Source organism: Alexandromys fortis, unplaced genomic scaffold (genome assembly GCF_014885135.2).
Source record: "Alexandromys fortis isolate MF-2015 unplaced genomic scaffold, M_Fortis_MF-2015_v1.1 scaffold_46, whole genome shotgun sequence".
NCBI classification, from domain to species: Eukaryota; Metazoa; Chordata; class Mammalia; order Rodentia; family Cricetidae; genus Alexandromys; species Alexandromys fortis.
The window spans coordinates 10,715,601-10,731,387 of NW_026067919.1; the positions used below are offsets into that span (position 1 = coordinate 10,715,601).

Below are 15,787 nucleotides of genomic sequence, written 5' to 3' on the forward strand. Positions count from 1 at the left end.
TTTTTTAAAATAGAAATTTACTTTCTTCTGGTTCTTCAATTTATTTTTAGACACAATATTAAGAATTAACCATTCTAGTTATACTATTGGTTAAAAACTGTAATTTTTCTTTCTGGAAACAGATCAACTGTTTAACAATCTGAGTATGCGCTGAGCTCTATGCCACTCCAAGGACAATGTCCCCTCCAGGAGCGCTACACACTTACAACACATCATAATACAGATACTAAATCTCCTGAGAATCTCTTTTTAGTGTTAATATCCCATTTATGATATAATTAAAAAACTTATTCCTAAGAACGGCAAATTGGGTTTAAAGAGAATTGCATCATGAAATATAAAGGGTCCTTGATCGGCATCCCCAGTTAGAGGGCCAGCTATGAGCACAAAGAGAATAAACAGAAAGCTCACTCGATGAACACATTGTCTTTACCTTTCTAAAGGCTCTTGGAAATGAAACTCATAATTCTTACTTGAGAATGTCATATGAGAGGAGTTTACCTTCTCAGAATTAACTTTTTTCTCAAAAACCTAGAGGAATAAGAAAGGAAAAAAATTATAAGCACAATTTTAGGATAATATAGTTAAAAGAAATATGGTTGCTATTGTCTTAAAAGTAGTAAGATCTTTAATTATTGAATTAAAATAGTAATCACACAGTATTATTGAACTCTAAAAACATCACTTCAAATGTACATTGACTTAGTAAATCTTCTAATTTTCCAAAACAGAGTACAGATTTTTAATACCATTAAATAATAAGTATTCACAATCATATATATTTATTTGTGTATAAATATTTTATTTTAAATAATTAATTATAATTAATATTTATTATATTAAATACAAATAATGCGCATAGACTACTCAGGCTACCTAAAGTTAATAAAAATTAGCTTCATTTGAAAAAATTATTACTATAGGCTTTTTTGTAAGTGCTTATGACATTTTATATACTGTGAATTTAAAATTCTTAACACTACATTTATCTTTACTTTAGTATTTTCAGTAATTCTACATGTGTCCTCACCATGAAATCTTGAACTGCCTAAGGGAAAAATTGTTATTCTTCTTTCATATATTTGTAGCACTCTGTATTGTACCTGGCTCACTAGTTGACAAAACTGAATTTAATCAGAGGAATAAAAATCACTAAAGATACTTTTCAAATCACACTTTAAAATAGATAAAATAACATTTTTAAAGACCCAAACTAATCTAGAGGCTGGTGGGAAAGCTCAGGGTTTAAGAACATCTGTTGTTCTTTCAAAGACCCGAGGTTCAGTTCCCAGTACCCATGGGGCAGTTTGCAACCATCTGTAACTCCAGCCCCATCCTATGTGATTCAACACCTCTTCTGATGTCTATGGATACAAAGCACGCACTTTGGTCAGTCACATAATGTAAGAAGGCAAAACACTCATGCATAAAACAAAATAAATAAATCTTTTAAAACTATTTTAAAGCAAACTATTCTAAATGGCTGAAATTCAGTCTGAAGGCTCTATCATGTCTTTGATTGAACGAAATGAGATTAGCTAACAATGCCAAGGCAAAAAGAAACACAATACCTTATTAAGACACTATGTCTTTGGGCAATTGCTCAATGAAATCAAACTAAAAGCCAAGTAAAGAAAGAGCTCGGTAATTTTTTCTGAGGGTCCTAAGTTTTTTTACACTGTACACAGGATATCCTTGCTGGGCAAAGAAAAAATAGCAATATAAGGAGACCAGGTCTCTGAGCCTCTAAAGCCGCTACATAGCCACGGGCCAACTACTCCACCTTCATAGGTGGCAGTTTCTTCAGAACTGAAATGAGCAACAAACAAAAATGTACCCATCTTTCAGTATAAAATTTATTACACAATTCCTAAGAGGTAAAATCAGATTAAAAAAGAAAGCAAGTAGTTATGAAATGTAAGTTAGATGAAGTCTGGTAAAAATTAGTTAATTTCCCCTTACATATTCCAGAAGCCACCCAGGAATGTTATGAGATACTACCTAGAAGTAGGAAACATATCAAAACTCTTTCTAGATAATGCCATAAAATTTAACAAAAACAAAAGCTAAATCACAAAATATATTTCATTTTAGAAGGACCCAAGCTGAACATGATGGTACAAGCCTGTAAGTACAAGTACACAGGAGATGGAGGCTGGGAGAATCAAGAGTTCAAAGCCAGCCTATGCTGCATAAGAAGACCCTCTTTCAAAATAAAAATGTACACAGGAATCAAATAAGAAAGTATGGAATATATACATATTAGAGTACTACTCAGCAGTAAAAAACAAGGACTTCTTGAAGTTTGCAGGCAAATGGATGGAAATAGAAAACACCATCCTGAGTGAGGTAAGCCAGACCCAAAAAGAGGCACATGGGATGTACTCACTCATATTTGGTTTCTAGCCATAAATAAAGGACATTGAGCCTATAATTCGGGTTCTTAGAGAACCTAAATAAGAAGGAGAACCCAAAGAAAATCATATAGGCATCCTCCTGAAAGATAACTTCTAAAACAGATTTTTTTTAAAAAAGAGTTTGAACAGAAGTTTCCTGTATAGATAGGGATTTGAGTGCCAGGGCTGGGCTACTCCCCTACAAGTTGTTCAAGGAAGTTCCTAAGACCACTAAAATAATACAGGCAATTGCCACTGTGGTTGGCTGTCACTACTAGTTGTTTACTAGATGGTAAAAGACACTAGTGTCTCTTGCTAAAGACATTCAGTCCTCTGGTTGTAAGGCATACAGAAATCAAGCTATAACTTAGATGGTTAGCCCTATAGTGCTAGAGAAGTCTAATGGGAAGGTGCTGGGGAGGGGTGTCCTCAATACCATGCTGGTCCACAGACCCTGTGTGCTATTCTTCTGACTGGTCAGTCAAGATGTGTCCACTGGTAAATGGTGGCAGAGCTCTTCTAGGAGTGGCTAACTGATGGAGGAAGGACATTGGTTAATTATAATAAAGAAACTGCCTTGGCCCATTTTATTGGTTAGAACATAAGTGGGTGGAGTAAACAGAAGAGAATGCTGGGAGAAAGAACTGAGTCAGTGAGTCGCCATGATTCTCCCACTCCAGACAGACGCAGGTTAAGATCCTCCCTGGTAAGCCACCTCGTGGGCTACACAGAATATTAGAAATGGGTTAGAACAATATGTAAGAGCTAGCCAATAAGAGGCTGGAACTAGCCGGGCCAGGCAGTGTTTAAAAGAATACAGTTTCCGTGTAATTATTTCGGGCATAAGCTAGCCATGCGGGCGGCCGGGTGCCGGGGACGCAGCCCCACCGCTCCATCAACAGCTAACCACTTTCTGATCAGAACCAAGGACTGCTCCATAGGAGCAACTTCTATTTTCATAAACCTGGTCAAAAGCCAGTGGCTGAGAAAGTCATAGACCCTAGTAGGGAATCTACAGCTATGGTTTTGTTAAGAGTATACAATGTGCTCATCAATTATCTTCTCATAATTATTTTATTCCCATATGTTAATTAGTTAATTATGTGTTAATTAGTGTTGTTGTGATTGGTCACAGAAGCTTCATTTTTGCAATGGGCAGTAAAAACAGCAGAGTCTCATAACTGGCCAAAGTACTAAGAGTAAGTGACTGTTGAATGTTTAGCCATAAATGGGACATTTATATCACAATCTTTTCCAAGACTTGAGGAGTGGAACACTGTAGTAGACAGAGCAGAAAGGACAGGACACGGAGCCAGAGGACAGAGCTATGAATATAGAACACTGTCTCCTGGGCATGGCACAGACATGGAACTCTTGAGCTCACAGGAGCTATGATAACCTGCCTAAGACTGGACACTCAGCATTCTGCCATGGGAGAAGGAAGTTATAACTAGGCTCACTCTTCCTCGTGGATTTTAAGGGGTTTTGAATTTTTAAATTTATTTTTATTGAATGTGCATTGGTGTTTTGCCATGCATGGGTGCCGAGTAACAGACAGCTGTAAGCTGCCATGTGGGTTCTGGGAATTGAACCCAAACCCTCTGGAAAAAGCAGTGCTCTTAACCTCTTAGTCATCTCTCCAGCCCCTGCATGAGGATCTATTGGTAGTTAAATGGTTGCTGGTATGGAGGTTTGAATGAGAAATGTCACCCATAGGCTCATCTACACACTTGGTCCCCAGGTGGTGGTGCTATTTGTGCATCTATGGAATCATGAGGACATTGAGACTTGCTGGAGGAAATATGTCACTCTTGGCACACTTTGAAAGTTTAGACTTCACCCCACTTCCTGTTGGCTCTCTCTGTTTCCTGTGATGCAGTTGAGAATGATCTCTCGGCTTCCTGCTCCTGCTGCCTTTACCACCATTATGGACATATATCCCCTTGGAACTCTATGCCCAAAATAAACTCCCTAAGTTACCTTTAGTCGTGATATTTTATCCCAACAACAAAAAAGATTACTGATACAGAAGTTGGTACTAGAGTGGGAGGTTTCTGTGAAGAACCTGACCATGTCCACTTTGGAAGGATGTGGAGGACTTTGAAACTATGGACTAGAAAGCAGAACACTGTAAGCAGAGACGAACAGGCTGTTCTAATTGGAGCCTATGACAGCAGCACTGAGAGTAATGCAGAGGGTGAAGGCGCAGCTCAAGAGGCTCCACAGAGGAACAATACTCTATTAGCACCTGAGATAGAGGGTATTCCTATGCTATTTGGGCAAAGAGTCTAGCTGTCATCTGCCCATGCCCCTGAGAACTTACCTAAGACTAAATTTTAAAGTAAAGGATTGATCTATGGGGCCAGAAAAATTTTAAGTCTGTAGAACATTGAGTCTACAGAATGATTAGTGATTACTCTCATATGGGTCTACAATAAAAAGGAGCAAGTAAGGCAGAGAAAAACACAAAATGTACAATTTAGAGAGGGAAAAGGAGCACTAGAAAGCTTAATGTTGCCCTGAGGCTTGTTATACAAAAGAGGATGCTGCTGCTAAGGAGATTAGAGTCATTAAAAAGAGCAACCTAATCTACACTGAAACAATGAGAAGAGCGCCTCGGAAAGATCCCACCTAGCTAAGCTTCCCACTTGTGAAAAAAAAGCATAGAGATAGAACATAATCAAAATACATTATGTACATGCATGAAAATGTCATAATGGAACCATTACTCCATCTAATTAATATATGCTAATAAAAAGGGTCTCCTTGGGACATTCTGTGAAGTTGCTCACTTTAAAATCATCTTCACTAAAGAAAAAAAATCATTCTCTGTACTAGCAAACATTGCACTAAGCTAGAGATTCCAAGTCAGATGTGACGATGACCGTGATGTGCTCACCTCAAATACAATGGAAGGGCAGACAAGTCTACAGACTACAACCAAGCTACGGGATTCTTTAAGCAGCACTCTTGCCAGCCGTAGGTGGCAGCAGAAGTCTGAAGGAAGTGCAAGAGCACAGAACAGGACTTGCTCATTGTACAGATTGTTCTCTTCGTTTCTACTGGAATGAAAGAGAGGGCAGCACCACCATCAAAGTCCCCAAGCTCCAGCTGATTGGATAAGAAAAAAGAAAATGCAGCTGAGCACGGTGACACATATGTAATCCCAGCTGAGGGAGAAGGAGTATATAGACGCAAGCCTTAGCTCTCTAGCAAGATTCCCTTTCAAAGAAAAATAAGAAGTGCAAAGCACCTATTAGCTTAAGATATACTTCCCTTCTTGTGCTGTAACCCTGGCAGCAGCTCCCCAAGAAACGCAGTATGCTGAGAATACTGGTCTTGCTAGACTCTTTGCAACCTTGTCTTTCTATAATTTGAAGACATTATACCATATTATTCCTATTGAAAAAAAATTCATCATCAGTGTATAAAAGTGTCCTTTATAATTCATGAAATTTTTATTTTGTACCTGGTAGTAACACAAAATAGTATGTCAAAACAAGTAAAATTTCTAGAGAAACAATGAAAGCAGTTTCCTTTAGATTGGAAAAAAACAAAACCCTCCAATCTTCTCAATCGCTATTTTGGTCACTTTTAATATCAGAAGTATTCTTTTAAAATAAGACATAATTGTGGTACAAAAAAGTAAATAAACACCTATTCCTATAAGACTGAAGTGAAAGATCTAAGTACTACTTCCATCAATTAGCAGAGAATCCTGCCTTTTACTTTTACCTTTTTTGTAGGTGTCTTTTTCTGACTTGATGAAGGCACAGTCTTTCGGAAATTCTTGTCCTTTGAATCATCCTCATCTTTATCATCTCTTCCTGAACAAAGAAGCAAGAACTTGATCAAATGAGAAGCACTAAAAGAAGTTGAAATCCTACTGATAAAAGTCTAGCTATGTGAGAGAACCTCACTGACTTTTCAAATCATCTTATCTTTATCTTTTATTATTTCTTCCCCCTGCTTTGAAAAACCAACACTGAAGAGTATTTTGCTTCTTCATATTATATTTTAAGAAACTGGTTTCTTAGTAATTCCTTTTTTCTCAATTGCCATACTATTCAATAAAATTTCTTCAAGTAAAATTTAAATATATATAACATATAGAACCTATGCATTGAAAGCTATAAAATAAAATTACTCTGTATTTCAGAGCCTATGAAACAAGAGAATATCTGTGAAATACAGCCAATATGGTCAACATAGTGAGTTCCAAGACAATTAGGGCTACATAATAGAGAGACCATGTCTCAAAAAGTTGAACTGAAACAAATGGAACAAAATAACCATAGACATTTGATAAAAAAAAAAAAGCCAAAGAAAACTCAAGGTTGTGATTTTACAACAAATTAGTAACATTTATTTTTGTCATGACCCCACAAATGGAGATGGGTTTCACTGGGTAAGTGGCACCCTGCTGGTAAGTGCTTATAACCTGCTCTGGTAAATGATATAGCAGTTGGAAACAATGTCCAGACCTATTATGCCTAGTTTTCAAATCCTGCATATTTATTCTACAGCTGTAATTTAATCACAAATGAAAGCTATAGTTATCAATATGTGGTTCATAGCACATCTGTAGTAAAAGCTAAGAAAATACATGTGCTAAGTATGCCCATAGTAAAAGGGAAAGTTAAGAATAATATATGTGCTAAGAAGGAGAAAGAGGCCCCCTGGTCTGTCCAAGTATAGAGGACCAGAAGGATTTCTAGAGTTGAAGCTGCAAAGTCAGGAAATGACTGGCCTAAACAAAGCCGAGCTTATACTTCTAAGGCAGTAACTACAAAAGATCTTGAAAAGCCCAAGCACCCACAACAAGAAGAAAAAGTTAGTCATTACACTTCCTAATTTCAAATTATTTCCAGAACTATAACTATAATGATCAAAATAGTATGGTGTCAGCATAAAAACATACACATAGACTAACAGAACAGAATGTTCAACACAGAAATAAATCCTTATTTTTACTGTCAACCGATCTTTGTCCTGGGGGGGCAAGAATATACAATGAAGGAGTGGTAATATACATCTAGCCAACCACCCATGTAGAGAAGCCAAAGACTCTAGAGAAGCTAATGCTGCCATTTTCCTAAATAATACAATATCTCACTATTCTGAATACTTAGCCACAGATAAGGTACCTCTTGACCCTCACCAAATAAGCTCTTTCTGCAGCAGATAAAAGCTACTAGAGATCAACAACAGGTCATATTGCAGAGAAGTTAGCTGTGGGTGCCCAGCTCCAATTGGTACAATAAAACCTATACACCTCAGGCTCAGAGAACATTACTGAAGAGGGAGCTGAAAGATTATAAGAGTCAGATAACCAGGATGTGCTAGATAGTGTCTTCTAGACATGCAGTCAGGAAAGCTGCATCCATGAAATCTCAACAACAACATGGTTACCTAAATAAAACGACCACAATGAAGGTACCACCTTTAAATCATGGGCTATTGGCATCAATGGCTGTTAACAGAAGGAGAGTCAGTCTTCTCCAGGATGGGCTCCCTGATAGATTACATAATTCCAAATTATCATCTCTAAACACATGTGAGAAAATTACTAAATGAGCTCAGGTGTCTGTGTGTATGTGCGTGTGTGTGTGTATGTGTGTGTCTGTGTGTATCTATGTCCTGAATGGTTTCTTGTAAACATGACACAAGCTAGAATTATATGGGAAGAAGAACTTCAATTGAGAAAATTCCTCTACCAGATTGGCCTGTAGGCAAGTCTGTTGTTGAAATAGGAGTGGCGGGGCTGCGTCCCTGGCACCCGGCCTCCCGCATGGCTAGGTTATGCCCAGAAATAATTACACGGAAACTGTATTCTTTTAAACACTGCCTGGCCCATTATCTGTAGCCTCTTATTGGCTAGCTCTTACATATTGTTTTAACCCATTTTTAATATTTTGTGTAGCCCACAAGCTGGCTTACCAGGGAGGATCTTAACCTGCGTCTGTCTGGAGCGGGAGAATCATGGTGACTCCTTGACTCAGCTTCTTTCTCCCAGAATTCTCTTCTGTATACTCCGCCTACCTAATTTTCTATCCAATAAAATGGGCCAAGGCAGTTTCTTTATTATAATTAACCAATGTCCTTCCTCCATCAGTCTGTAAGAATTTTTTTGATTAATGACTGATGTAGGAGGGTCCAGCCCATTGTGTGTGGTGCCACCCCTGGGCTGGTGGTTCCAGGTTCTATAAGAAAGCAGGCTGAACAAGCCATGAGGGCAAAGTCAGTAAGCAGCACTCCTCTGTGCTCTCTGTATCAGCTGCTGCCTCCAGGTTCTTTCCACATCTATGAGTTCCTGTCCTGACTTCCTTTGACAATGAGCAGTGATATGGAAGTGTTTTATCACAGTAATAATAATACCAATGAAAACAATGGTGGTGGTGGTAGTGGTGGTGGTTTTATCACAGCAACAAAACCCTTAAAACTCTTTCTCTTTTTCTCTCCTTACTACCCGCCTCGTGTGTGTGTGTGTGTGTGTGTGTGTGTGTGTGTGTGTGTGTGTGTGTGTGAAGGGGGTAAAAACAGGAAGAGATGGAACTGGGAAGGGTAGGAGTGGAAATAATATACAGTACTCATGTATAATACTTTAAAAACATAATAATTCTATTTAAAGAAAAGGCTACTCTCTTTAATAAGTGGTATTAGGAAAAATGGGGATCCACATATAGAAAAATAACACTCTACCCCAACCCAAACTAAAAACAAGTCAAATCAAAATCTATAAATACAAATTTATATTAAATATTAAATAATAAGACCAAGACTATAAAACTACTAGAGAAATAAAATTCTTGAAACTGGTTTGAACAATGGGTTTTTGATATGACACCAAAAGTAAAAGTAACAAAGGCAAAAATAAACAAGCATCAAACTAAAGTACTCAAAAAGCAAAACAAACATCAGAATGAAAAGGAAGTCTTGGAAGTGAGGAGCTATTTGAAGTCATCTCTGATAAGGAGCTAAGATCCAAAGTATATAAGGAATTAAGACAACTCAAAAGAAGGAAGACAAATAACCTGATTCTAAAATGGGTAAAAGGCTAAATTTAGACATTTAGCTAAAAGAAGAAATAAAAGTGGTGACAAGATGTATGAAAAGGTGTTAAGAATCAGAGTCAGTATGAAAATGAAAGTCAAAAGCACCAAAAGAGTGACCACACAACTGCTAAGAGTGCCAGCTACTGAAAGACAGCGGATAAGGAGTGTGCAGAAGGATGCTGAGGAAGCTTTAGTTAAGCTGCTAGCTGTTAACGAGGAGACACATTGGAAAGCCCCTTATAGAAAACAGTATCACACTTCATACAAAACATAGAACTATCATAAAGTCCAGAAATTCCAACTGCTAGGTATATTACACACAAACTAAATTAAGTAAATATCTCAAAAGAACACATGCATTCCTTTGATCCCTGCCACACAATTTTCAATAGCCGGGATATGGAGCCTGCCAAAGAAGAAACAGATAAACAGATTATGGTTAACATAAATATAATGCAATAGTCATCTTAAAAAAATGAAATTCTGCCATTTATAACATAGATAAACCTATCCATGGACAGAGGACATTGTGCTAAGTGAAATAAGTCAGACACAGAAAGACAAAATTGCATTTATCTCAAATACAAATGAAATGCAAAATCACATGCATTGAAGCAGATAAGAGAATGGTGATTACCTGAGGCAAGTAGGGTGCTGTTGATAAAGGGACATAAAGTATTATTATATAAAATGAATAAATCCTCAAGGTACAGCGCCACTCCTATATTTTATGCCATCATAACTTAAAATTTGCAGACCTTAAGTGTTCTTACAATACACCAAAAAAATAAGAGTGCACTATGAACTGGCTGGTTTTATGTGTCTCCATGGGATCCAGATGTAAGGCATTTTCTCAACTAGGAGGGCCCAGCCCACGGTGGGTGGTGTCATCCCTGGGTTGGTGGTCCTGGGTTCTATGAAAAAGTAGGCTCAACAAGCCAGGCTGAGCAAGCGAAGCAAACAGGCCAGTAAATAGCACTACTCCTTGGCTTCCACATCAGCTCCTGCCTCCAGGTTCCTGCCCTGCTTGAGTTCCTGCCCTGACTTCCTTTGGTGAAAGTATAAGCCAAATAAACCCTTTCCTCCCCAACTTACTTTTTAGTCACAGTGTTTTGTCACAGCGACAGAAACCCTAGCTTAAAACACTAGTTACATAAAGTGCTGGGTATGCTCACTGGCTTGCTTGTAGTGGTTATCTCATAATGTGCACGAATTCCAAAAGGATGAAAGGACAGTGTGGACAAAGGCAATAGGAAAGGAAATAGGAGTTAAGTTGGTACAGAAAGAATAAAGAGAGGAATACTAAAAGCGGTGGCCAAGGCTGGGTATACATGTCCATAACACCCACACCGGGGAGGCTGAGGCTGAGAACTGCCAATTCCAGGTCACTGAATTAGTGATTTTGAGGCCAGCCTGGGCTAAAATAGAAGACCCTACCATACAAAAGCTAAATGAGGAAGAGGAGGAAAAAGGAAGGGGAAGGGAGGTAGGAAGGAAGACAGAAACAGGACAGCAAGCTACTGACTGAGTCTAGAGAATGACCATGTGGGCCAGCTGAGATAGGTGACCTCCATACCATATTATGAGCCAAGGCTTTAGAAATGCATATACCTTGAGCTTGTATCTAAGAAAAACTTTAGAAATAAACACAGCTTTGTGAGAAAGTTGCAGGTTTCATTATCTTCTTTGCATTCTTATGGGGTGATGTTTTGGTTTTCACAAATTCTGTCTAAAAAACTTGGTTTATGATAAAGCATATTTGAAAGAAGTCAAGTCAGAATCGAATGCACTCCTTAGTACTTTGCATATGACGGCTTCTTAGATGGGTGCTCTAGAGTCAGGGAATTAGCCTCTGAGGTTAACGAAGCCACAGTTGGTCCCTGTCCCCGGCTCCAGCATGAGGCACAGCTCCAGTTGCTTTTATCCCCAAGTTCTTCCAGGTGCACAATGCATGAGAACCTACAAGACTGTCCTCTAACCTCCCTGAGTGAAGACATGCCCCCATAGCCGGGATGAAATGGGCAGAAGGCTTCTGCAGAGAGATGCTGAGCCTTAGCTCCTGGAGTCAGGGCCAGCATACAAGTGGAGCACTCCTGATCAAAAATGAAGCAAAGGGTGTTCTATTAGACAACTGGGATTTGATTTCACATTTGAACTACTAAAAGTCATTGTCATCCAAAGGGCACTCAAATTCTTTAAATGCCATATCTATGCTAGATTAGGCCCTGGGAATTCAATACAGAATAAAAAGAATTAGGTGCAAAGCCTGTCATCAAGGTGTTCAAGGTCATTCAATATATAAAAGTCCTCACATGAGCATTTTTAAATTTTCTAATCTTTGCCTTAAGATTGCCACATAATATCATGTTTCATTGTGTATATTGGCTAAAACATTTTATAGTGTGGGGTTGTTGGTCTTGATATAAAGTCTCGTTCTATAACTAAGGCTTCCATGAAACTATGTAACCCAGGCTGGTCTTGAACTTAATGTAAAACTCCTGCGCCAGCCTCTCAAATTCTGGAATTTTAAGCAAGAAGGTATCTTTTCATTAGCTACCTGAAAATGAATTAATCTGAATTTAACAAGAATGCCTTGATACAGAAATGTTTTAAATCAAGAGATATTAAGAAAAATTACTTAAATTTGAAATAAGGCAAAAAGGCAGGTGGAATTTTTTCCAATGTTCTGTGATAACAAACTATTCCAATGATGACTTGTGCAGGGAAATTCAAATCTGTTCAGTTATTTACTACTAAGCTGTCTAGACTTCTTGAACTTGGATAGTAACCTTTGCACTTTGTCTAGTTGTGACTCAAATACTTGCTTTCTGATAGAAAAGATAACACCCAAGACAGAATTTGCTGTTCTGTTAATCCTTAACCAGTGTTTTAAATGTAACAAGTATTTATTCCAACCTTAGTTCAAACTCCAGTGAGAATCTAGCTCTTCCAGTTGTCTCAGAAGGGCCTCTGCCATCTTCCTGCTTCCTTCAGTAATTAACAAGATTGTAAGATTCTAGGTGTGATTTCTAATTAATATGGATTGCATTTTTGACTTCTTGGAAATTCTACTTTAATGCAGAGAAAAAGAAACTATCTTTTCTACAGAAGGAAGCTAAAAGAAGCCTTGCAGTTGGTAGTAAGGCAAAGGATATACCTGAGGAGCATGCCAGAGGGAGCGCTGAGACACTAGGACTGTGCACTAAGAACCTCTAACAACGACATCAATCCTTCACCCTCCCAAATACATAGTTGAAAATAGGCTCAAAAGCTTGTCTTTAAATTAAAGCCAAGACTAACTTCCTTTGTAATTTTGTCAGTCAAGTTCTAATTATTCCTTGGTAAGCAGAGACCTAATTTCTTATTTAAATATCAGGGCTCAAATATGCCATACCATCAAATCAGTGTGGGAAAAACTCAAATCCAGAGATTTGTTCTCTTTATATAAATATACACAAATTGGGTCTCTCTACAACAGATACATAGAATGAAATCTTTATTAATCTATACCAAATAATCACTAGTTCTACATCTATAAAAGTCAACAATGTATCCAGACAATGTTTTATGTTTTTTAAAAGTTATTTCTACAGATGCAGAAACCCACAGCCAAACATCAGGTCAAGCTCAGGGAATGCTGTTGAAGAGAGAGAGAAAGGATTGCAGGAGCCAGAGGGGTGACAGACATCACAAGGAAACCCACAGAATCAACTAACTTGGCTCATAGCACTCAGAGAGACTGAATCAACAACCAGACAGCCCGCATGGGACTGACCTAGGACCTCTGCACACACATGACAGTTGTGGAGCTTGGTATTCTTGTGGGAATCTTACAGCAGAAGCAGGGGCTGGTTTTGACTCTTCCTGGCTTTTGGGACCCTATTCTTCATATGGGCTCACCCTGCCCGGCCTTACACAAAGTGAGGTGCTTAGTCTTAATGCAACTTGATAAGTTATGTTTTGTTGATATCCATGAGAGACCTGCCCTTTGCTGAATAGAAATGGAGGAGGAGAGGATTGGAGGAGGGACTGGAAGGAGAGGAGGGAGGGAGGGATATAAAATAAATAAATAAATAATTTTTTGAATTTTTAAAAATTGTTTCTAGTATAGTTGGGAGAAATTTTAAAAAAATAAATTTTGTTTCTTGTTTAATTGGAAAGATAACTAATATTCATACTAAAAATAAAGTTACTAAAAGCATACCCATTTCTAAGATTTTTTCCAAACTCCAGTGAAGTAAGTCAGAGATAATCCTATAGAAAAACAAGAATCAAACTGGAGGAATAGGCAAAAAATAGTATTTAGCTGATGAACATTTAATTCAATTTTTGAGTGGCAGCTTCAGTAATGCAGGAATAGTGCAAGATCGAGCTTCACTGCTGAGACAGAGCTACGGCCTACTCATAAATTACTTCATGCTCTGTAAAACAGTGCTTTCTCAGGTCGGGAAGTCTCCTTAGAGATTTTATTTTACAAGCAGCTCTTGACTTCATGCAGATAAGTGCATTGAAAGTATTGTGCCCTTGAGAAGAACAAGAAGGTAAGTTGTTTCCAACAAAGAATTACTGCCATTTGTCTTGCGGTATAAAAATGCCTTCAGTGGGAACAGGAAGCCAGGACATCCATGGAGATGTTCTGCCCAAAAAGCTCTCGGGAGTTCCAGTCTGTCTAGTTCTGCTGTCATTTCTGCTACCCACTGCGCATGCCTGGTTTGGTGAAGTACCGTTGTATCTTCCCTTTCAACTGGGCTATTCCACATGCCTCTGCAGATGTTGGGCCTGACTTGATGCTGTTTTGCTACTATCTGATGCTTCTATTTGCTACTTGCTTTTCTTGTACTTATGCCTTCCACATGCTGTAATCAGGGGACTAATAGTTATAAGCCAGACTCTGAACTTTTCCAGTTGGTTACAATAGCATAACTAAAAACGGCCACTCAAAACATCTTCCTGTTGTTCTCTTGTTTTGTCTTTGAGAAAGGGATTCATTATGTAGTCATGACCAAGGTGGTCTCAAACTCAGAGATCTCCCTGACACTGCCTCTCAAGTGCTGAGATTAGGGGCTGGAGAGATGGCTCAGAGGTTAAGAGCATTGCCTGCTCTTCCAAAGGTCCTGAGTTCAATTCCCAGCAACCACATGGTGGCTCACAACCATCTGTTGAGGGTCTGGTGCCCTCTTCTGGCCAGCAGACATACAGATAGACTATTGTATACATAATAAATAAATAAATATTAAAAAAAACTTCAAGTGCTGAGATTAAAAAAGCATGAGCCACCACACCCAGTCATTTTTGAAATTTGTTGTTGCTCTAAACATCTTTTAATAGTAACTCCACAATATGCAATATTTCTGCTATTCTGTACTAAAGTGTAAGATCTACTGACTCATTCATGACACAGTTCCTTTGGCAGAGTCCTTCCAACCTTCCACACTTCAGAGCCATCTGCTTGCCCTTTCTGTCTTTCAGAAATGCCTCTAATTGTGTAAGTGTTTCATTTTAAAATACAGAGCTCTTACCTCCAACTCCAAAGAACACTGGTTCGCAGGGTAGGTTCGCAGGTAGAGCTCTATCCTGTAGCTGATATCATGTCAGTCAGAAACCTGCACACTGTAGACAAAGGCTGACACCACAAACCTGAAACTATTCTCTTAGTAATGTATGCTTAATAGTCTGGCCCTTAGTTTATGTCTGGTTTAAAAAAAAATTGCCTACTCTAATACAAAACTTTCTCAAATTCAGTAGTTCACTGTGCCCAGATATTAACACAATGTGGTTTACGATGAGCGCAGACCTTCATTTCACATGTCTGGAACATCAGCAAAAGCCCTGTCATGCCACACTTTGTGTCTCTCTGACTGACCCCAGATAGAGACTCGAGACTCCAAGCCTTTAATAAACATCTCTGTAGTAAGGAGCTGCTTGTTCGTCCCGGCCATCCAGAACCGAAATAATCACACAGAAACTGTATTACACATCTCTTGCAGAAAATACACAAGCTTCCCCAGCTCGTTGTTGGGAGGACTCTGCTAGGATTCTAGAAAGCTTGTATCCAGTTTTGTTTTGCTGACTTTGTCATAGACTCTTAGCCATAAACTTAACTATTTGCCAAGTTCTCTGAGTCTAGACAGTCACTGAAACTAAGAGGCTTTGGCAAACCATGATGGATTATGTTTGTGTATAGCACCAGGAAACACATGGCCATCCTCATAAACAGATTATATGTAGCTCCCCCACCTTCAAAGTTCCTGTCTGACAACAGGAGAGAAAAATCTATGCTATGTTATCTGTATACTGCCTGCCCCTGGGCAACCACAGAAACAGACACCTCTGCAA

General features: G+C 38.6%; 1 protein-coding gene across 1 annotated transcript in view; it reads right to left on the reverse strand.

Annotated features, from left to right (window-relative positions):
• Positions 1–15,787, reverse strand: part of Ptpn20 (protein tyrosine phosphatase non-receptor type 20) — an 80,372-nt gene that overhangs the window by 56,451 nt on the left and 8,134 nt on the right. The window contains exons 2-3 of the mRNA XM_050140658.1: positions 6,132–6,223; positions 434–531 (exon numbers count right to left, since the gene is read on the reverse strand). Of these exons, the coding sequence (XP_049996615.1) occupies positions 434–531; positions 6,132–6,223 (190 nt within the window). The remainder of the gene's footprint in view (positions 1–433; positions 532–6,131; positions 6,224–15,787) is intronic.